Raw genomic sequence first — 23661 nt, forward strand, 5'->3', positions numbered from 1 at the left:
ATATAAACCCTGGATTTCTGATGCTATGTAATGGCCAATGAGAGGCTTTGAAGGTACCGGTCGGCCATATTGGCACTCCTCAGAAAAAGCAGTCCTCTATAGGAATGAATGGAATTTTACAGTATTTTAAATAAATGTTTAAAAATAAAAAAATGACATCTATTTAAGTATTCATTTTTTTGTATTGGGGACAGTAACATTAGAACTTTCAAAAAATTATACTTTAAGGAAAAAGTTATATATTTTAAATTGTTTTATTTGTATATATAGCTCACATAATTTAATTTAAAAGTATGCATTAAGGTGTCTAATATAATAAATGTGGCAAAAACAAATGTAGACATTAAACAAATTAATTTCTATAGCTTCTAAAATATTATTTTACAACGATGGGGGAGTGCCAAGATGGAGTCACGTGGCTTCAACACAGCTCCCCGTCAGTCATCTAGTGTATATATAAATCATTGGCTCTGACAAAACAGAGGTGACACTGACACAGACCTCCAGTTTCCTGACTGTACTGTACTTTACTATGGGAACAGGGACCATGCAGAATTTGGATGACCGCTACCCTGACTGCCGCCCCCACAGACAGAGAACTACGGCTGAGCGGTGATTAGGACCAGGCCAAGCATTACCTCAGCCCACTAGGGCCCAGCACTGAACACCTCCCCCATCCCCCCATTCATCCCCCCCTCACACACACACACAACTCACCAGTAGCCTTGACAACAGTGAAAACACAGGTATAGGCCCTAGTACTGAAGCTAAGCTATGTTAATTACATCCACGTCCTATGGGAACACAAAGGTGGTGCTTTTTTAACGAGCCAGTCTCTGCCTGTAGGGAATCCACCTGAGAGCGGGCCGATCGGGTTTCAGCATCAAAGAGAGCCGGAAGTACCTGAGAATCCTCCGGAGAAAGCAACCTCTCAACACCCCTAAGCCCACCCCGTCTCAGACCTTGTATCCGCCACGATGGGGAGATGATGTAGGGGACATGAGGAGACCAAAGGAAAGGAAAGGAAAGGAAGAGAGGAGGACTGACTGATTTGTTTTTACAGGATTGGGATTTAGGAATCTGCCTCAAAGGGTGTGGGACAGAGGAAATATCCAGTATCCTGCTGTGGCCCCAAGATGCAGCTCTCAGGTTGGAAGTATTAGAGAGGAAGAGTTCTGATCTGACTATTAAAATATTAGTGCCCTGTAATAACTATGCTTATGGCTTGCAGTTTATGACAGTGCAGCCCTCTGGTGGTATACAACAGTAATGCACCCTTAGCTCTGTTGGAACAGCCGGGCGGCTGTGGGAAATAAGAAAGAGAGCCCCAAAGCCAGAAGCTTTAGTCTTGTGAGGAGGGGAACATTCCTTAGACATTTACAGCTAATTTAAACCTGATGGGCCATGGTTTGAACCTGTGTAATGGCTTCTGGGCCTGGGCAAGTGTTGCCTGCTGCATTGGTGAAATGAGAACAGAGGCCAATCACATGGGAATTGCTCCTTAGGAGGTGAACTGAGCTGAGTTATGAAAAGTCATCGTGTCAAAGGTCACAATGCAAAAATCTCCAGGAAAAGCCTTGCGCAAATGAATGCTAAATCAAAAATGCACTACTTAGGCTAGGTATATGATCCTAGTGAATTACTCTGTAAATAATTAATGAATTACTAATTAAATAATTCTAATTCTGTATTTGGGCTCAATCGAGGACGAGCCAAATGTGTCTGATAAATGGACTCACTTCATATTAAATAACTCAAAATTTATTCTGTATTCTACCTACAGTGGCCATGGATGTGGACAGATGTGAGAAGGCTGTGTGAGGGTTAGGGGGCCTATGAATAGGGCTGGAAGAGCACTAACATGTGGAGGAGCCTCAGGGAGGGCGTCTCCCATGATCGCTAACTGGCTGCGCTGACGTGGAGGAAACACGACCGTCGCCCAGCATCCCAATTTTATGCTTCAGAGGTCCCCAACTTCCCACCAACATGTGCCATGTGCTCCAAAAATCTACTCCAACGAGATTAACTAAAGCACAAAACATGTAAAGGAACTGCCTGTGTCTTACCGCAAGAATGCAGGCCTTAACATCTTAAAAGACATTCCCCTCTACGCTGCTCTTTAATGCTTCAGTTTGGATCCCATACCAAGGCCCACAGGCTTAATTTGAGAACCTTTAATGGCTTCAATATGACTATTGAAAACACCAATATGGTTTTCAGATAGGGTTTTTGGTACTTAGATACTAGGGAAGGCAGCACTTGGAATACACTGGGAATTAAGTTTGGGAATTTTGTACCCAATCCTGAGCCCCCATTCCCCCACTCTTACATGTTAAACTTTACCCAAATAAATAAAAATGTATTACAATTATTTTGACAATTCAATCAACAGTGTGAGGAGGAACCACAAGACAAACACTGCATCCATTGTGACATCACAAGAAGGAAGTTGAGCAGACAGACAAAACCATGGAATTTTTTAACTACTGTACCACACACGGCAGTGCTACTCTGTGCAGACAGCATGGTCTGTCTATGTGTCTGCGCGTGTGTGTGAGTGTGTGTGTGTGTGCATGTGTGCATGTGTGCGCGTGTTCATGTGCGTCTGTGTTTAGGAGGGGGATCATGCCATACCCTGGAGGTGGTCAGAGCAACCCATGACCCCATGTACACAAGATCAATGTGAGTTCAAATGTGATGTGTCTCTCTCTGCTTTGAGCAATGTCATGTTTGAGCATCACAAGGAGCTATCCCATTCCCTTTGGCTATATTTCTGTGTTACACCCAGATTATTACACACATCATTGCTCAATAGACTAAACTTCCAGATGAAATTAGAAACAACTTTGGCTAAAAGAAGATCTCAATGTGAGTCAGGAGGGGTGGATGATGAGTGGAGGGATGCAGGAAGGGAAGAAAAGGGAGAGAGGGTCAGGGGAAGAATGAAGGGGGTGTGGAGGACAGGGGCGTGTGTGTGTGTGTGTGTGTGTGTATCTGGTGTCCTGTGAGCTACTCCGAGAGTAAAGATGAACGGGAGAGAGTGAGAGTGTACGCTTGCCAAGCAAAGCAGACAAAAACGTGGAAACAGTCTTCTAGCCCCTTCCTCTCTTCCTGTTTCAGCCTGCTGTGTGTTATAACAGAGAAGGACCTTCTGCGCATTTAGCTTCAATGGAAGGTTTCACATTTGATGAGCTACATTACTTTTTATGTCAATCCACTTTCTATCGTCCTACCTTTCGCTGGCAATGCTTTTGGCTTCTTGGATGTTGAGAATCAAAACAGAAGCAGCAAACAACCGACAGTAGCCCAGCAACAGAGAATCCCTTTGGTCTTACAGGAATCACAACCAATCGAAACCTCCTAGTAACAAAGTTTTAATTCTTCCTCAGCGCCAGCCTCTCCCATCATGGCTTGGCCTGAAGGCTCACTGACCGGGCTGCTGTACCTGACTGACCACTCTCTGTGCCACACCAGGTGTATCTAAGGCTATATACACATTCCCCGGGGCGGCGTGAGACGGTGACTTGGCCCTATCACATGTCCTCTCTGAAAACCACACACTCTGGATACCAAATATGCCAGCGGGATGCCAGAAGTTGGTGTTGGCATTAGCAGCCGGGCTGGCAAGAGTTTACTTTACTTCATATTTTGCCTGGCCATCTCCATCCCAGCTCTGTGCCAACTCCCCAGCCGGAGCAACAAACCAAATGTGTGTACACACTCACACTCTGTTTCATACCAAACTGACGACTGATATAAACTGATATAATTGAGGTGGTTGTAGCCATTAGCTGTGGGATTGACATTAAGTGGCTGAGCTTGGAATTTTTGTAATTCATTATTACAATTTTATTGAACCTTTTTTTAACTAGACAAGTCAGTTAAGAACAAATTCTTATTTACAATGACGGCCTTTCACACTTACCCTACCTGGAAAAGGAAGGGTAAGTGTGAAATGACACACCAATTCCTCTTTTGCTTTTATAGCGAGACCATAGACAGAGCAGTGCTAACCCACTGGGCACAGACGTCATTTCAACATCTAGTTTTGATTTACACTTGGTTGAGTTGTCAACTAACGTGAATTCAATGTGAAATCAACAAAAAATGTATTTAGATTAAAAGTTGTGTGGGAAAAAATGACAAAATTCCCTTATGTTGACGAATTTGAGCAAATCCAATCAGTTTTCCATGTTGATTCAACATCAACACATAGATTTTTCTGTTGTTGAAATGACATGGAAACAAAGTGGGAAGTAATCATCAAGCATCCTCTTCCAAAAAATGCTGCTCTGGCAGGCCAGTTTACTGTAGCAGAGGGCCTGTGCTGCTCAGGCCAGCCATTTGTTGTTTATTGGCTATGGAGCACGACGTCACACACCACACACTGGGGAGGGAGCCTCTCCTGCAGAGATGCATTATGGGGCATGAGAGAGAGAGAGGGGGTAACCATCACAAGTGAGGCGGGATACTGGCTATCCTCCCCTGGTGTCCCTTTTCACACTTCAACAGCTTTCTCCCCACCTTTCCTATCCTCTCCCACAGCTGTCTCTTGCTCTGTCTGGCAGTAGGTTTAGCAGGAGAGAGCCAGAACAGAGGCCAATGCAGCTCAGGCAGCCTCAGCCCCCCACTCTCATGCTCCCAGGTCTCCTCTCCCCGCCAGCCACAGCAGGGTCAACTGGCCTTACAGGTCAAAGGACTCTGGTCAGGCCAGAAAGCCCTCAGGTCACTCAGTCCTGCCTCAAACGAGGAGGAATGCACATGACCAAGGAATATTAGGAGGCGACCGACAGAATGGAGGTTAGCGCCTGCCATCAGGGAGTTTTAAATGACAGGACTATTATCACCCCCCTGTACACCCGCCCTCCTTCACCTACCCCACCCATGCTCCCCTCCTAATGAAAAGAAGGTGCGGGAGCCAGCTGTGGCCCAGCCTGCCTGCCTGCCTGTGTTTGGGCTGGGCTGAGCACCCCCCCCCCGCCACGGCACTGCTCTACCCCCAGAACCACACAGAGGGCCGCCTGGCCTGGCTCTGCTTCCTCAGTTTGCATTTGAGCACCACATTCTGCCTGGATTAGCAGATATTTTATGTCGGGGACCTGCAAGGCCCTGGGATGCTGACTGGGCTGTGGGAAACTAACCTGGATTGAAGGGGGAAATCACTACCTTTGCATAGCAGCTCCACGCAAATGTTACGTGGAATATACTGTCACAGGGCACTAGGGAACTATGGAAGGGTTGGAAAAGAGACATTGAGCTACATTTAGATAGACAGCATTTGACTGGGTCTGTCAATCAATCGTAATCAGTGGTTGAGGTATTTCTGTATGGGCTGTTTTTTCCGGACAGGCTGATTGGCTGAAGAGATCAAAGACTTGTGATTTTACCTGTGGTTCAACTTTGACTCACATACAGGCCTTGACTCAAATATTTTAAATGAACTTTACTGCAAGTGTAGGTACTCGGATATACCTAAATTAATAATGCTTCTGAGAAGGATTCTGTGTAGATGTCAACCTTTGCTCTTACTCATACTGTTTATGCTGAGAAAATTACCAGAAAAAAAACATTTGAAGGAGTTTTCTCTCAAGTCAGAATTGACCAGAAAGACAGGTCACTCACCACTTCTGTGTTTGTGATTTTGGCCAGCAGGTCTGTAAGACTGTCCCCCCACTGAGACTGGTCACCCGAGTCCAACTGAAGCCCACAGATAGCCGCTCCAACACTGCCCGTGGCGATCATCGATGGGGGGTACATGGCGAAATTGAAGTCTGTGGGAGGACAAAAAACATGCTGAAGTCATGACTTTCTAAGACTACATGGCTGTAATGGAGGACACATTTGTCTGTCTGCTCAAAAACAGTTATGAGGGCAGTAAAACTGATTTTAAAAGGTACCCAGCAATAAAGCTATAAAACATGTCAATTTTATAGAGCATATCCCCAGTTAAAAGTAATTTACACTTACCAACTCATCCAGAGATATACACCACAAACACTCCAGGTGAGCCAGCAAAGGCCACTACATTTAGTGAGTGAGATGTGAATAGTTTTCTTAAGTTCACAATTGACACAATAGGGGTACAGACAGACACGTTCCCCCTAGAGACAATCTGATAGGCTAATCTGGTGGTCATAAATAATCGCCTTTAGCACTGGCTCCCACTAATGACCAGGACCCTGGGTAATGAGGGTTCACTTGGCTTGTAAAGGAGCTGAAAGGCAAACCCTTCCACCCCGCTGCCCCTCTACCCCCCTGTCCCAGTCAACCTCCCGGTCCGGCCCCTTTTCTTCCAGCTCCTGAGTAAACCGTGTGCTGTCTGAAAAAAGCCCCATAGCGCTTGGAAAGGGTGGAATAAAGAGCCACAGTCCCTCTGCCAATGCTCACTGCTGTAGGTCCTTTTCCACGTGTGGTCGCAGGCGTGCGTCTCAAAGACCAATAACCTTGTTAGCTCCCCTCACTGTCATTCATAATGCAAATAAGATAGCTTGTGAACGGGCCACTGGCCACCAGGAAGGCCACTGGCAGAGAGGGAGAGGAAAAGATTTTAAAAAACTCTTAGGTTAAGACTCCTTCTGGGTTGTTACACGAAAAGAGTGCCTTTTGCGTCCCTTTGATATTTTAAGTAGAAATGGTGCACCAATATTGCATTTTAAAAGCCTGTTATACTAAACAAAGTACCCTTTAAAGTGGAACTGACAGCATTTTAGCAACATGAAAGCTTATTAAAATCTGTTCATATACACCCCCAGGAAGACTATAACACTTTAAAAAAATATTTTCTGACAAGTGACCACTTAGATATGGTCATTTTCACATTTTCATAAATTCTTAGAAAGTTTTGCAATTACATATAGTTAAGGCATTTGTGAAAATACTATAGCAATATAGAGTGGGAAATTGACCATGCGTTTGGAATTTTTTATTTTTTATTTGATTTATTTCACCTTTATTTAACCAGGTAGGCAAGTTGAGAACAAGTTCTCATTTACAATTGCGACCTGGCCAAGATAAAGCAAAGCAGTTCGACACATACAACAACACAGAGTTACACATGGAGTAAAGTAAACATACAGTCAATAATACAGTAGAAAAATAAGTCTATATACAAAGTGAGCAAATGAGGTGAGATAAGGGAGGTAAAGGCAAAAAAAGGCCATGGTGGCGAAGTAAATACAATATAGCAAGTAAAACACTGGAATGGTAGATTTGGTAGATTTGCAGTAGAAGAAAGTGCAAGTAGAAATATAAATAATGGGGTGCAAAGGAGCAAAATAAATAAATAAATAAATACAGTAGGGGAAGAGGGAGTTGTTTGGGCTAAATTATAGATGGGCTATGTACAGGTGCAGTAATCTGTGAGCTGCTCTGACAGCTGGTTCTTAAATATACTGCAGTAAATAAAACCTAATAAAAACAACTGTCTCGTCCTGGACCGGAGTCTACGCAGATCGCTGCGCCATAGCCAATCAAAGATACACTCTTAGAAAAAAGGGTTCCAAAAGGGTTCTTTGGCTGTCCCCGTAGGAGAACCCTTTTTGGTTCCAGGTAGAACCCTTTTAGGTTCCATGTAGAACCCTCTGTGGAAAGGGTTTTACATGGAACGGAAAAGGGTTCTTTCTACCTGGAACCAACATGGTTCTACCTGGAACCAAAAAGGGTTCTTTAAAAGGTTGTCCAATGGGGACAGCCGAAGAACACCTTTTTTTTTTTTATATATAAGAGTGTACAGTAGGCCTTAATGCAAACAAGCCATTTGCTACAAGGGCCTGCCATCATTCACTTTGAACTGGACTGTGTGTTTACAGGCAGTTGCAACAGCGCGACTTTAGATCATTAGAACGCATTCGCCAAAAGCCAGAAAATATACCTGATTTCTGCAAATATGTAAATACCATGGGAGTCCGTATATTTGGGAACATTACAGTCGTATTGATCAAACAACCATGAAAAGGTAAGCTCTCTCTCCCTCAGTTATGCACATCAACAACAAGATCAACAACTAATGCTAGTCAGAGCAAGATGATCTAACATCTAACGGAACATTAGATAAACCCTTTCAAACCTTTTCAGCTAGTTGGCCATCAAAATTGCACAGATAAACGATAGGAAATAGTAACTTGCTCGCCCTAACAGAGCTGGTTAGGCTGTTTGCATGTTATCTAGAGTGCTCGTGACTAACTATTACTTTTTTGCCTTGGTTTACTGAGACCAGTCCTATTCAGCAGGTGTTGCACGTTCATAAAGTGATTTTGCGCTCTGGCACACTCAGACGAGAGTGCCCTGAAATCAGAGTAGATAGCCTGAGTGAATTTGCGAATGCAAGAGATATGCTAACTGGATAACAGTCGTTCAAGTTCAGCATAGCTGCTGAACCTTTCTTACTAGCTAACCAAATGACACTTGCGTCTCTAGCTGTGTAGCCACCAAAAAAAGTAAGTTACTCACCTACTCCTCCAATGACATGACATCCTCCTAGCAGCTAGCTAGCTAGCTAACGTTAGGCATTGTACTTTTAGCTTGCTACATAAATAAATACGCTAGCCTACTAGCCACGTTATGACTGACTTGTGATCATTGACCTTGCTAGTTTGAATGAATTGACATTCCTAGCCTTAGTTACATTCGTCCGTTTTTGTCAAAAATATTGAGTAATTGAAACTGAAACAAATGTATTGGTGAATTATATGAATCATGCATTGAACAGTATCTATCTATTCTGCCAACAATGCCTTAATGTACGTCATGGAATGTTGAGTCAAATAGAACCGATTTTTAAAACCTCTTATAAAGTTGGTTTTGTAGCATAAACTGGGAATTTTATATTTTTGACTGATATGATTGCCTGTTTGTTTCATATCTGCAAAGTTGTTAAAATGCTATTTCCATTTTAATATAGACCACATGGAGAATTAAAAAAAATCCGATTTTTTTATATGAATAAAGACTTTCTAAAGTCCAACAATTCTGCATTTTGACATGACCCTCTGTGCACTCTCTGTGCCTTCTAGGAAGATTTTAACCGACTTTACCCCAGAATGTCTTCAAGTTTTTACCATCACCAAGTTTTCACCATCATTGTAAAGCCCTAGTTATTTAGTTGCTTTGACAAAGCCATTTCTGAAGATTATTATTTATTTCATGTGATTAGTGATTAGTATACGTCTGTCCCTCATTTTAAGGTCAACCCTGTTACGTGAACTGAATTCTCGTTTTAATATGGTTAAACTATTCCTTTTTTTTCATTCAAAAGAAAAATTGAACATCTAATAGTCAAATCACAGCGTAAAAGCAGTTGAGCTGGCCATTTTCTGGTGTTTTGTGGTGGGAAACTGAGCGGTCAAGCATAACACGTCAACCCTGTTACCCATATATAGGCTAGAAATGTTTTAACAATTAATATTTTCCTGTGAAGCTTGCGTTCAATTTTCGACTCCCTGTTGCACAAGAAGCTTTCATTCCCCATGTACATTGGAATTTATGGCTGATTTAAGATTAAATCGTCAACCCTGTTACGGCCAACCCTGTTACTTTAATAGCCACTTACTATAGTAATTTTCTGAGATGGGAAAACATGTTTTTTTTATAATGATGAATGTGTGCTCTTTATGGCAGAATGTAAAAATTAAGTGAAATCAAACGTTGTTTGTTTTACCAAGTTACACTTCTCAAAAGTCCCTGAATTGATTGAACAACTGATCTACTCCTTTAATTTGTCTGTCTGCTCTCTGCCTGTCATGTTCGTCGTAATAATTGGACCAAGGTGCAGCGTGAGTAGCGTTTCACATCTTTATTATAATGTGAAACTTAGCATAATCCAAAAACAATAAATGAACAAACGAAACATGAAGACAGTGAAGTGCAAATAGGCACCTACACAAAAACAAGATCCCACAAACACAGGTGGGAAAAATACTTACTTAAATATGATCCCCAATTAGAAATAATAAACTAGAATACCCCCCAGTCACGCCCTGACCTACTTCACCATAGAGAAACAATGGCTCTCTATGGTCAGGGCGTGACACTGCCCCCCCTTTTCCCCAGTTTCAATTCCTTCTCCCTATTGCTCCACTCACTCTGCCTCTCTCACTCTTATCTTTTCCTGTATTTTTTTATATATTTTTTTTTAGAAACAAGCTCCTCTGAATGGCACAGATGCCCAGCTCTTTGTTGCAGCCAGTGATTTGTATTTGCGGAGCGGCAATTTTTTTGTGTGCATAGTAATTTGGTGCAGCCAGTAGCTGAGAGAGGATACGCAGGAGAGTGTAGCTCCATTGTCTGAAGTCATCACCTCATTTCACCCAAGTGAGAGACCCGGCAACAGACCCTCTCCGCTGATACCGATTCAATCCGACAACTGTTCAAAGAGCAGTGGAGGGGGGACTGTGGTTCTGGGGAGAGTAGGGACAAGGGGGCGAGTAGGGACAAGGGGGAGAGTAGTGGGTGGGGGGCATCGCTCTGCTGCACATCGCTCTCTAGTCTGTGTCCAGACCCTTGTGAGTTTTTGGAAGAAGAAAAGAGTCGGTCTCCCTCCCACGTCCTCACACCTCCATCCACAGCTATTCCTCTGTAGCTGGGCCACCTTTGGGCTTGAGGAGTGGACAGAGCCATAGAGAAACAGCCAATGCATTAACATATTGCCATATTCAATAGCAAAAGCAAACTGTGTGTGTGTGCAATGGCTCTGAAGGGGAGTTTCTTTTTTTCTCTCTCTCCAAATCAAAGAGGTAGGTCCTTTGAGAGCTGCTGCAGCAGCCCCTCACTGCCTTTTTAACATGCAGAGCCAGGCGCTTTCTCATCTTGTGGCTCAGTGTTGACAAATAAATGAACTTATTATACACCCCTGTGTTAGCTGCTGGGCGACTGCCACGGACTGATTTATTAATGACAACCTCCACAAAACAGGAAAGAGGGCACAGAGCCCTGAGCACTACATCAGCACTTTACCAGCACAGCTTTTTATAGTGAAAAAGGGACAAAGACATATATGTGCACACACACACACACACACACACACACACACACACACACACACACACACACACACACACACACACACACACACACACACACACACACACACACACACACACACACACACACACACACACACACACACACACAAAGCATGGGGCCTAAGTGGAGCAGTGGGCAGCAAGCTGAATTTTGGCCCCGGAGGACAAGACAGGTCTGTTGCAGAACAAGGGTCATCGACGGAGGCTACCACTCTGGGGCTGATGGGCCAGTGGTGAGTGCTACGTATGGGGGGGAAGAATAGCTGTATTTTAGGCTAGCCTAATTGATATTCATGCAGAGGATAAAATGTGTATGTAGCTGAGTGGGGACGCCTGCGATGGAAAGCTCACTGTGAGCAACGGCTGACTGGCCCTGCCTGCAGGCCTCTCACCCCCTTCAATGCACCCCCATCCACTCCACAGCATCCATCCCCAGGCCTCCTCTCCACTCCACTCTGCTCACCCAGCCTGCCTGCCTGGCCTGCCATGCTCACCAGGGCCAACTCCTGGGTGGGTGAGATGCACTGTATACACATTTAACTTGTAAATTAATAAAAGCTGGAAACTTGACCAACAGCCAAAAACAAAAAAGAAAAAATGATTGTGCAATAAATCAATAGACTGTGTTCTATACAGATGCAAAGTTCTTTTTTTTTTTTTTTTACTGGGTTCCATTTTGAGGACCTTGGCCCTGTTGATTGATTAAGGTCATAGACAAACATCATTTTGAGACTGGCATTATGCTGTTTCTCACCACTAATGGAGTGGACCAGGTAGTCAAAACAACATTTACAGACATTTAGCCAGACTGTAAACTACCTCTCTGGGTCAGAGAGGAGAGGCACTATAAACAACTGTGAACCTCCTGACTTTTATTGCAGTATGTCTTACTAATGCTGCATAGAATGTGAAAGAGTTAATTTTCTAGGAAAGAAGCATCTGACATTCTTATCTTGGCAGGTTCCATAACTTTGCTTATTCCATAAGAACACATTTACTCCAAAAAACTAAAAAAAGGATAGAAGAAATGGGTTTGGGTCACCACGGCACAGCCTCAAAGGCACATTGATTTGCCAGAAACAAAAACAGGAATCCTCCTTAACGGTTGGATCCTGTAACAACTTGCTTCAGTGTTGCACCACCGCGACCCAGAGACTTGAGCAACAGCACTCAGGCCTGGCGTGGGAGGAAACAGACCCCTCTGAACTGGAAGAACATGAATTGGCAGCTTTCGTTTGGAGCACAGTTAGAATCCCTCATCCATGACTTTCTGTAGTTGAGTTTCGTTTCCAGACAGTATTCGACAGATAAAATTGTATAAACAGCTGAGGAATAGCCGACCGACGCATCTTTACCTAGAAACTCCAGCTGTGTTCAGGGTGACTTCTTGTATTATGAGAACATCATTCATGTCAAACTCAAAACCCACCAGCCGCTAACATTTACTTTACTTCCAAACCTCCGATGTTATTTTCAGTGGTTAATCTGTGCCCTTAGAAAATCACTTCCTGCTAGGACAACTGCAACGTCCACGCATTCATTGTTTGGCCTTATGGTGGATGTTAAAAGGCCAGCCCTTATGGTACATTTCGACCAGAAGTGGTGCCTCCGCTTGACATCACTATAGCTCCAAAAGATTGGCAGCTTCGTGGGTGTGGGTGTAGGCGTGAATCTATTCAAGTAAATAATTAAATACATTTTGAAAACGTTAAAACAATGTATTATTAGCTAGCTAGCTACAGGAGACCACAGTGTGTAGGCTAATGAACTGATCGTTAGCTAGCTAGCTAACCAACTTTACATACTACAGCTAGTTAACTTCATATTAGCTTGTTATCTTGATGTAAGCCTATTTATCATTATAAATTAAAAACGTGTGCTCCAAATGTGTTTGTAGATAACAGCAATGGGAGAGGGTGAAAGGATTTTCTGCTCCAGCTTTCAGAAAAGGGAGTAGGTATACTAGTTAGATAGGGCAGGTTGTGCGATGAGATTATGCAAATATCTCTTGCTTCCTGTTTTAGTTTCTGTCTATAGGCTGGAAGCAACAAAATGGAGTCGTGGTCAGCTTTTCCAAAAGGAGGGCGGGGGAGGGCCTTATATGCGTCGCGGAAGTTAGAATAACAGTGGTCCAGGGTTTTACCAGCCCTGGTAGAGCAATCGATATGCTGATAGAATTTAGGGAGCCGTGTTTTCACATTAGCCTTGTTAAAATCCCCAGCTAAAATAAATGCAGCCTCAGGATATGTGGTTTCCACTTTACATAGAGTCAAATGAAGTTCGTTCAGGGCCATCGATGTGTCTGCTTGGGGGGATATATGCGGCTGTGATTATATTCGAATAGAATTCTCTAGGTAGGTAATGCGGTCGGCATTTGATAGTGAGGAATTCTAAGTCAGGTGAACAAAATGACTTGAGTTCCTGTATGTTGTTATGATCACACCACGTCTCGTTAATCACAAGGCATACACCCCGCCCTTCTTCTTACCAGAGAGATGCTTGTTTCTGTCAGCGCGATGCGTGAAGAAACCAGGTGGCTGTACCGACTCCGATAGCGTGTCTCGAGTGAGCCATGTTTCTGTGAAACAAAGAACGTTACAGTCTCTGATGTCTCTCTGGAAGGCTACCCTTGCACGGATTTCGTCTACCTTGTTGTCAAGAGACTGGACATTGGTGAGTAGTATGCTCGGGAGCAGTGCGCGATGTGCCCGTCAACGGAGCCTGACCAGAAGACCGCTCCGTCTGCCCCTTCTACGGCGTCGTTGTTTTGGTTCGCCGGCTGGGATCCGATCCATTGTCCTGGGTGGTGGGCCAAACAGAGGATCCACTTCGGGAAAGTCGTATTCCTGGTCGTAATGTTGGTGAGTTGACGTTGCTCTTATATCCAATAGTTCCTCCCAACTGTATGTAATTAAACCTAAGATTACCTGGGGTAATAATGTAAGAAATAAGACATAAAAAAAATTACAAAATACTGCATAGTTTCCTAGGAACGCGAAGCGAGGCGGCCATCTCTGTCGGCGCCGGAAGTTCATATATGACAATCATAATGTTAAGATACCATAATCCAATTGGTAGCATATTACATGGGAAATTCATGCTTAGTGTATCATTTACAATGTTATAATGTGTTACTGGTGATTTCTATCCTTTGGTAGGCACATTTCACAATACAATTTATTTTTGTATTTTATTTATTTCACCTTTATTTACTCAACACATTTACAAATGGTGGCTTTGATCACAGTTTTGAGGTTTAGGTTGCTTGATGTTCACAGCTAGCTAGCAGCACAAGCGAACATCGTTGGGCAAATCTCTCTTCACCTACCATTAACACCAACAATTCGCTACAATCCTCCATGCCATGGACCTTATTTTGTCTCTGTATTCTAGCAAAGTAAAATCATATAGAATTGGAAAAACAGACAGCGATGATTGGCTTTCCTACATCTTTCTTGGTTGTGCTTGCCCGGAACTAATGACAGGCGTAACAGTGTTTCATGAACGGAAGATTTTCCTCACATGATTGGTTAACGGCAATGGTAGCCGCGTGCAATTTGCATAAAGTAGAGCAGAGCTGAACTTTTTCTATCGCTCCGCTCACCTTCCCACAATCCTCTGCGCATTGCTCCACGTGCTCCCATTGAAAAGGAATGGGGTGGAACTTCGTCTGGTGAATTGGGAAGTGGTGGAAACGCTACCTGCAGTCTGCAGTTTCAGCACCCCTGAACAAGGAGTTTGTTGTACTTACCCAACACCCCTTATTTTCTTATTAGTGGTAGCTACAAGCCCCCCCACTTGTATCAGCTAATCACAGTTTGCCACTCCCTGTGCGCCTCACTGAACCCCACTCCTGCCGTCAGAGTGAGACCGTGGTCAGAAGATAATTAACTGTTTCTTAAAAGCATATGCATTTGACCTGTGTTTAGTGCGTGCATCTAAGTGTAAGTACTGTGACATGTCATGCTAGCCCGTTATGTTGTCTACCACATGCAGTGGCGACCCGTCATTCAGGGCAGAGCCTATAGCGCTCTGCTAGTGCCCTGTTTTACATGGTCCTCCCGGATCAGCCTTTAGTATTTTTCAGTGGAAGTCTGGCCGCCCCCAGGTTTTCTGATGTGGTGTTGATAACCACAGTGAGGTGAGGCTAGTTCAGGACATACCATTCTATGACACACCGTGTATCACATTCCTGTGTGCACACTGTGAGGAAGCTTCCTCTAGCCTCATGGATGGATGCTGCAGATTAATCAGACATCAATGGAGTTGGTGCGGACGGAGAGAGGAGGTTCATTAGTTGGAAGAGGAGGAGGAGGAATAATTTGTTAGAAGCTCTGACTAATCAAATCAGAAGCCTTTTCTGTTAACAAACACGGGTATAGAATTAAAGACCTACGCCATGCAGTCCCAGTGGATTGTAAATCCCACCTCTAGTAAAGTAGTCGGATGAAGCTGATTATTAGACAGGTTCAGGCCTATCTGCTTCCTTCCACAACTAGTGATGCGCGGGTTGACTCATAACCGGCAGTCCCCACGGTTATATCCATGTGGATGAAGGGCGGGTGGGTGAAGGGCGGGTTGAATAAAGAGAAAACAATACCTTAAAACAGTCATAAATGTCATTCTTGTGCAATTTATATCTATAGGCTACATTGAGGGTTTCTTTCATTATTTTAGGCTGTCTGGCATTAGTGCATAAGCTTAAGATTTAGCGCCGAAAAGCCTACACGCCAATCGCCCAATGGTTTTGGGAACGGGCAGATAAAGTTCCTGTCAATCCACAGAGGCAAAAATAACAATGTCGGAAAAGCTGTGAAAAGAGGGTTGAAAATAAAGAGAAGGGAGGGCCAGAAAATAAATGTTTGGGAATGAGTTGGTGAAGTGGTAAAACATAACATAACACTATGTTATGTGTGATGATTGTGAGGAGCTTTGCAAATTTGACAGTCACAAAACCGGGACCTCAAATAGGCCTATGTCATGTCAAAGGAACTGTAACCTACTGTTCAGATGGGTTAAATGGAGAATGAAATCTGGACACTGACTGTAGGTCTATAACCTCTCACATAGCCTTAATATTAACTCCTGCAGAATTAAGCATTTCTTGCAGTAAAATGATACACAAAATGTGGGCAAAATTTTGACCTGGGAACTGGAGTGGAGAAATATGTTTTTTCTTTCACCCTCGAGAGAATTTGAATGCTCAGTTAAATACCACAGAGGTGCTATCTTTATCAGCATCATAAAACTGATAGTATTTCAACCATATAAAATATGCATCCAAGCCTAACTGAAATCTTACCAGAAACATGTTGGGTTGTTTTCACAGCTTTATATTTCCTTAAAACCGGTCAAATTGATCGTTCCAGTTTTTTGTTGTTTTCTAATTGCATTTTCTCTCTGGCCCCTAAACATCTTTGCTCCGTGAAAGAAGATGACAGAGAAAAGTTTACCAATGTCAACTAGATTGAAGCATTCATTCTATCGATGTATGACATTATTCTGGTGAGCAAGGGTTTATTTAGTCTTCTTAGGGTAACATACACTGAGTATACCAAACATTAGGAACACCTTCCTAATTTGTCAGGACATGGACTCTACGAGGTTTTGAAAGGGGATGCTGGCCCATATTGACTCCAATGCTTCCCACAGTTGTGTCAAGTTGGCTGGATGTCCTTTGGGTGGTGGACCATTCTTGATACACACAAGAAACTGTTGAGCATGAAAAACCCAGCAGCATTGCAGTTCTTGACACAAACCGGTGCGCCTGGCACCTACTACCATACCACGTTCAAAGCTACTTAAATATTTTGTCTTGCCCATTCAGCCTCTGAATGGCACACATACACAATCCATGTCTCAATTGTCTCAAGACTTAAAAATCAGTCTTTAACCTGTCTCCTCCCCTTCATCTACACTGATTGAAGTGGATTTAACAAGTGACATCAATAAGGGATCATAGCTTTCACCTGGATTTACCTGATCAGTCTATGTCATGGAAAGAGCAGGTGTTCTAAATGTTTTGTATACTCAGTGTATAATGACAGAAGAGAAGCTGCATGTATCTAATTATAGACAAGGGGACTAAGAAATAGCCTACCAAAATGACAGAAATTATAAGCAGAAACATATCCAAATCAGGCAAAAAATAATCCTGCACCCTCACTCAAAAAATCGTTCCACCGTCTTTGACTGTAGCCTATAGCACGTTTTCATTTTTGCGGGTTTGGTTCGGGTGCGGGCCTCAGATGTTCACTTTATCACATATAGTCGGGCAGTTGCGGATTGGTTATTAGGAATTGCGGGCTGGTACGGGTGAACCAACAACTGACCCGCGCACCACTATCCCCAACCCCTCCTTTACCTCTATTAAAAGAGAACGGGACAGGAGACCAGGGGGAAACAAGGGGACAAGAAGTGCTTGGTGTCTCTGTGGAAGAAGGAGGCCATAATCTCCCTTAATGGGCTTGTTTCTCCACCATTATCCTGTAGGCTTCCCTGGGGAGACGCTGGTGATTCCTATGGAGTGCCCCCGCTGTGCTGACCCTTACATGCCTCTGCATATGAAATGTAGAGCCGGCTCTTTGTCTCCTTTCTCCCAGCCTCTGTAGCCGAGCCCGAGACCATTTGCATAGTGCTGAATGGACCCTCCCTCATTATTAATTAATACTGAACCAGCCTGCGCCTCCCGGCCCACAGCCACCTGACCAAATCCCCACAGAGTGCCTCGAACAGAACTTTTCCATCAAAAGAGAGGAACCATTAAAAATTAGAGCCTTTTTTTCCTCTTCACCTCTCCTCTCTCTCACTCCATCAAATACAGAAGGGTTGGTTTATGCACATTTTCCAGGAAGAGGGAGTGGAGGTGGGGGTGAGTTGAATCACTTCTATGCATGAAATACTGAGACCCCAGGAGATCTGTTGTCAACTGTCTTGCAAATAGCAAAGCCCTAGAAACTTCCTCCTTCAGCTTCACCTTCTAAGCATGTCTGGAGGGGGATTCTCAGGGAGGAATCTCACAAGATAGTTGAGTTGATTTATGGCTGGGAACGTTGCACAAAATGGGTTTTGAATTCCCAGAGATCTTCAGATGCACCAAATTGTTCAGCATGCTCTTTGCCTACATATGAATCTGAAATCTGAGGAGAGTATGCAGACAAAATAGCCTGCTGCTAATCCTAGTTATCTGCAACAAGGCTTCCTTCTACAAGACGTCAGGAAGACATCTCCCTCCACAATACTCATATATGTATATCCACTGCCTCACTGAAGCAATTGTGGACCAAGTGCATTGGGAGCCTTGCACAATGTTGCTTTGGGAATAGGTCTGATCACTGACACAGTCGTTCCTTACATTCATCTCTCCAATGGCACAGAACATAAAGGAGAGCATGAAGAGAGAGCGAGAAAGAGAGAGGAAAAGAGAGAGCCACAGAGAGACAAATGGCGAACAATGGGGCCAGTTCCCATGGAGACCATCAATGTGCTCTGTCTTTCACAACATACAATATCAATTGCACAATCAGAAATGGGATTCTACATCAAAAGTGGCAATGTTTAGAGACCTGTCACCGTAACTCCCTTCCATCCATCCATACACACACTCCTCTACCACCACATGGATCTCACCCATAAGGGAATGTAGGGGGCATTCCTGTGGGGCCAGAGGTGAGACCCTGGGGTGGAGTCCAGAGGGGCCAGGGAGGGAGAGGGGAGCCTTGCTGCAGCTCTGGATCCCATTACCCCCCATACTGCTGGGCTGTGTGCTGGGAGAAACTGCCCCACAAACACACCCTGAACATGGGAAAGTCATCATGCCCTCAAGCAGTAGGGAGGCGTAAGAGAGGGAAATGGACAGATATGAAAACACTATGCGGGACTGCAGGAAAAATATACTCCTCCTCCTCTCTTTCTTTCTTTCTTTCTTTGCTCTCACCCTCCTCCTCCAGATTTTCAATTCATATTTAGAGAATCTCCTCTCACTCCCACGACTCGATGTTTGATCTTGAAGAAACAATTCACCCTGGAAAGCGGAGGGGACAATGCCCAGTCCCATGCCCAGTCCCACCCCCATCAGGTCCTCCCTTGGTCCCAGAGCACACAGGAACACCGGAATGTCCTTTAAACCAGGCTGTTGCCCTTTGAAGTGTCACTCTATTCTCTGATAGCCACTGATATGCCTCCAGAACATGACCGTACCAGCCGCCGCAGCCGGGAGAGAGAACATGATGGACGTGGACATGAGACTCTCACAGAGACACGTCCTCCATGACACATGCTTTTCTAAGCCCCACATATTTTCACATTGAGGTAATACATCTCACTTAAGAGACATGACACCACATGACGGGGGGCCCACAAAGCCACCTGAATGGGGTCTCCTCCAGTCATTGTTGCTCAGAAAATATATTTTGATTTTGTGTCGAAAGAAGGGGAGACAAGGATATTTTGCAACTATGTTGACGCAAGACATCCGCACCTAATTAACTTGGCAGCACATCTGTATCGTTTTGACTTACAAAATGTGGAATGGGAGCCAGAAGTGATATCAGATGGCAACCCACATTGGCTCATCTTTTGATGACATAAATATCCACCAGTGAGACTTTAGTATCGATAAAGGATGCAACATACCTGTGGCGCAGAGGGCGATGAAGGTCTGCACATGTTTACGTATCAGCGTCAGCTTGTCCTCGGGCAACGGCAGCTTCCTCACAATGTGTTCAATGAAGTCGTTTGGTGTGACAGCCGCCAGGTTCCACTTCAACTTCCCCAACACCACCAGCTCCCACTCCTGAAACAGAGAGAGCGAGAGAGAGGGAAAGAGAGAGAAAGAGAGCGAGAGATAGAAAAAGAGAGCAAGAGAGAAAAAGAGAGGGCAAGAGAGAGAGAGAGAGAGAGAGAGAGAGAGGAGAGAGAGCGAGAGACTGTTTTAGGATGAGAGCGGCAACAAGGCTAAACATACTGTATATACATGGCACCAGCCTAGCTGAGACCGAGCCAGGTTAGATGGGGGACGAAGGGGGAGATATGGACTCTAAAACTACCTCTCACTAACATGCTCAAGCCAACAGAGGCAATGAATATGTTCCTATATGGCTGATCATTAGGTTAACGATTTATTTAGTATAAAAAAATAATAATACATTTACATTTTATTAATTTAGCACATGCTCTTATCCACAGCAACTTACAGTTAGTGCATTCATCTTAAGATAGCTAGGTGGGACAACCACATATCACAGCCACAGTAAGTACATTTTTCCTCAATAAAGTAGCTGTCAGCAAAGTCAGCTAGTAAGAGGAAAATGAGTCAAGTGCGTGTGTTAGTTCACAAAATGCTTATTTATTGGGGGGGTGCTGTGGGATTATCTAAAATAGGGGGTAGGGTTTCAGATGTTTTCGGAAGATAGGACAGCAGAGTCCGTGCCTATCTTCAGGGGGAAGCTGGTTTCATCATTGGGGTGCCAGGACAGAGGAGCTGCCCTTTGGCAGGGGTGGTAGAGCCAGGAGACTAGAGGTGGTAGAACGGAGGACTCGGGTAGACAGGGGCAATTCCTCTTGCTGCTCCGTAGGCAGCAAGAAGTACCATGGTCTTGTACACAGTATCAATTATAGAAGTACAAATGCATGACAAAATGCACAGCAAACAGGTTAGCACAGGATAGCATAGTTTAGCCTTTGTCATAACCTGTTGGAAGCTATTAAGTTTTACCACAGTTCGGGCCTGTTTTGCTACTTTGAGCACCTAGCTAAATTCAAATTGACGCTGTCTCTGAAATTCGATCGATAATGTTAAACAAACGCCAAACAAACGCCAAACAAAGCTAATTTACAACGATTTTACAGCTCACCTGGCACACAGACTTAACAAGTGTATACCTAATGTTTGATGTGAACAGCATAAAAGGAAACTAAAAAAAAATATCCCCACCTAGCAAAACTATAAACAAAATGACAGTTTCCCTAAAACTAATCAACTTGAACTTGTTCAATCGTGAGTAGTATCCTCAACTGCACAATCCCAATGTCTATCAGCAATAGCCAATGACATTTAGGCCTATCTTAAATCACATGGTTATATTTTTCTTGGGGGGTGGGAGGTTATGTTTGAGTTATATGGTTGTCCTTGTTTCTTAGAGAAGAAAGGATGAGTAACGGAAGGAGCTGGTGACTAATTTGGGAGGAATTTTGTGGTTTGTGAGTGTCCTTGTGCCTGGGACCTGGGACACTAGTGATTTTCCCCTTCAGAGAGTCACATGGTTCTTAGTCATGAGACAACGCAGGTCCAATGTGGCAGCCATTAACTGCCTTTAAAGCTCCACGACAGGGTGATTCTGAACCGATGACCACATCTCATTCCCAATATCAGATGAACTGTACGTAATTCTGAACCGATGACCACATCTCATTCCCAATATCAGGTGAACTGTATCTCTGTACTTCTGAACCGATGACCAAATCTCATTCCCAATATCAGGTGAACTGTACGTAATTCTGAACCAATGACCAAATCTCATTCCCAATATCAGGTGAACTGTATCTCTGTAATTCTGAACCGATGACCAAATCTCATTCCCAATATCAGGTGAACTGTATCTTTGTAATTCTGAACCGATGACCAAATCTCATTCCCAATATCAGGTGAACTGTATCTCTGTAATTCTGAACCGATGACCAAATCTCATTCCCAATATCAGGTGAACTGTACGTAATTCTGAACCGATGACCAAATCTCATTCCCAATGTCAGATGAACTGTACGTAATTCTGAACCGATAACCAAATCTCATTCCCAATATGAGGTGAACTGTATCTCTCTCCTCTCCTCTGAAAGGGGACCACACACTATGCTACAGCCCTATGATATCCCCACTTCAGTTTCACAGGGTGTTGTGTTTCCCTATCAACTTACAAAAACAGTAAAAAAACTGCTAAGGTTCAGTGAGTCACTTCTTAAGAATGCCACATATACCGCTGAGAAATAGGCCGTTGACAAATGTGATGCTGCGGTTAGAATTCAAGGAATCAATGAGGAATCGTATAGATAGATGGCCCTGACTGTGACCTAACTCTTGTCCACACTCTGCAGTGTTTCCCCTCTCTATCATTAGAGGTCTGCTTTCTGCTGTGGTAGAAAACAGACACGAGCTGACAGACACAAGCTGCGAGAGAGAGAGAAAGAGAATGAGACAGACAGAGAGACAAAAAGAGAGAGAGAGAATGAGAGAGAGAGAGAGAGACAAAAAGAGAGAGAGACAAAGAGAGAGAGAGACAAAAAGAGAGAGAGACAAAAAGAGAGAGAGACAAAGAGAGAGAGAGAGAGACAAAGAGAGAGAGAGAGAGAGAGAGAGAGAGAGAGAGAGAGAGAGAGAGAGAGATGTGGCAAAACCTTGCAACACACCCTCTATGCAGGCACCCACTTCCTTCTGCTGGTGCCTCCGGTCCCACCTTCTGGGTGACATTGTGGTTTATTTTACAAGAAATTGTTACCAAAGATGGGGACAAAAAAAAACGATCACATGGGCCGAGCAGCTGATCTCCTGTTTCCTGTATCTATCTGTCAGCCAAAAGATTGCCTTAAAGAGAAGCTAATTGTGAACACGACCAGGCAAGCCTCATGAAACCATCTCAGAAACATGATACTCCTCTGACCCATGCCTAAACAGCATGTATGGGTGGATACAGCTCAGCCCAGTCCAGTCCAGCCCAGTTCCCAGTAAAAGGTGAATCTTCACCTGATGTTGATCATGCTTCTGTCAGCAAGTAATACAATAACAACCAATGAGAGATAGGGGCTGAGGCTGTCCCTCCTCCCAAGACCACTGATGCAGGACCTGTCATCACAGGGAACAGCTGGCCTCTCCAACCCATACATACTTAGTACCACAGCATTGGGATCAGCAATCAACTGAGGAGGTGGGCCAGGACCAGGCATCCCCCAAGCTCTCAGCTGAATAATATGCGGCCTCTTTCACAACATGGGTGGGATTGACTGTTGTTTACTAAAGAATGTTTATGTAGCGTCGCAGAGGAAATAGTTTTCTGATGTGAGAAACTGACTCTTTAAATGTTCACCACCACTTGGGTCCACCATGACCCTATGAGATTGCCAAAGGCTCTAACTTTGGGGTACCAATGACTGCAGCAGAAACCCTAACCAAGACAAGCAGGATGTACCCACACCAGGTCAAGTGAAACCTTGTTGTGAGCGCCTACAACCAAGACATCCAATTACTGAACTAATCCAATGCAAAATTGTAATGTACTGTATGCAAGTAATAAGCATTGTTTTCTAACACATTGGAAAAAGGGCTTTTTGAAACAGGATCTACAAAAAACAAAAAGTGTCCATTCTTTGAGGACATCTATGTCAAACCTTGAGTAGAGCAAACTTGAGGTCAAAGATAACATTTTGTTTGCCAGGACCATCAAAATGTGAGACTTCCTCTCTGTAGACTGAAGTCTCTAAAGATCACTCACTCCTCGGATCTAAACCTTGGCCTCAGTTCAACGGCTGACCTCGTTCTACTGCAAATATTTGCCACTAGATGGTGATGGAGACCACTGTACTAAACCCTACTGTACAGTCCAATACACAGGTAACTGCCAAAATAAAGGAAACACTTGAGGAAATCAAGGAT

At 43.9% G+C, this 23661-nt stretch overlaps 1 protein-coding gene across 3 annotated transcripts in view; it reads right to left on the reverse strand.

Moving 5' to 3' along the window:
- The window catches only part of LOC106561356 (G1/S-specific cyclin-D2), a 126012-nt gene that overhangs the window by 5150 nt on the left and 97201 nt on the right, over positions 1 to 23661 (reverse strand). For all 3 annotated transcript variants that reach the window (XM_045688353.1, XM_045688354.1, XM_014125216.2), the window contains exons 3-4: positions 19653 to 19812; positions 5623 to 5771 (exon numbers count right to left, since the gene is read on the reverse strand). In XM_045688353.1, coding sequence (XP_045544309.1) covers positions 5623 to 5771; positions 19653 to 19812 — 309 coding nt within the window. The remainder of the gene's footprint in view (positions 1 to 5622; positions 5772 to 19652; positions 19813 to 23661) is intronic.

This window comes from Salmo salar, chromosome ssa10 (genome assembly GCF_905237065.1).
Source record: "Salmo salar chromosome ssa10, Ssal_v3.1, whole genome shotgun sequence".
Taxonomy (NCBI): Eukaryota; Metazoa; Chordata; class Actinopteri; order Salmoniformes; family Salmonidae; genus Salmo; species Salmo salar.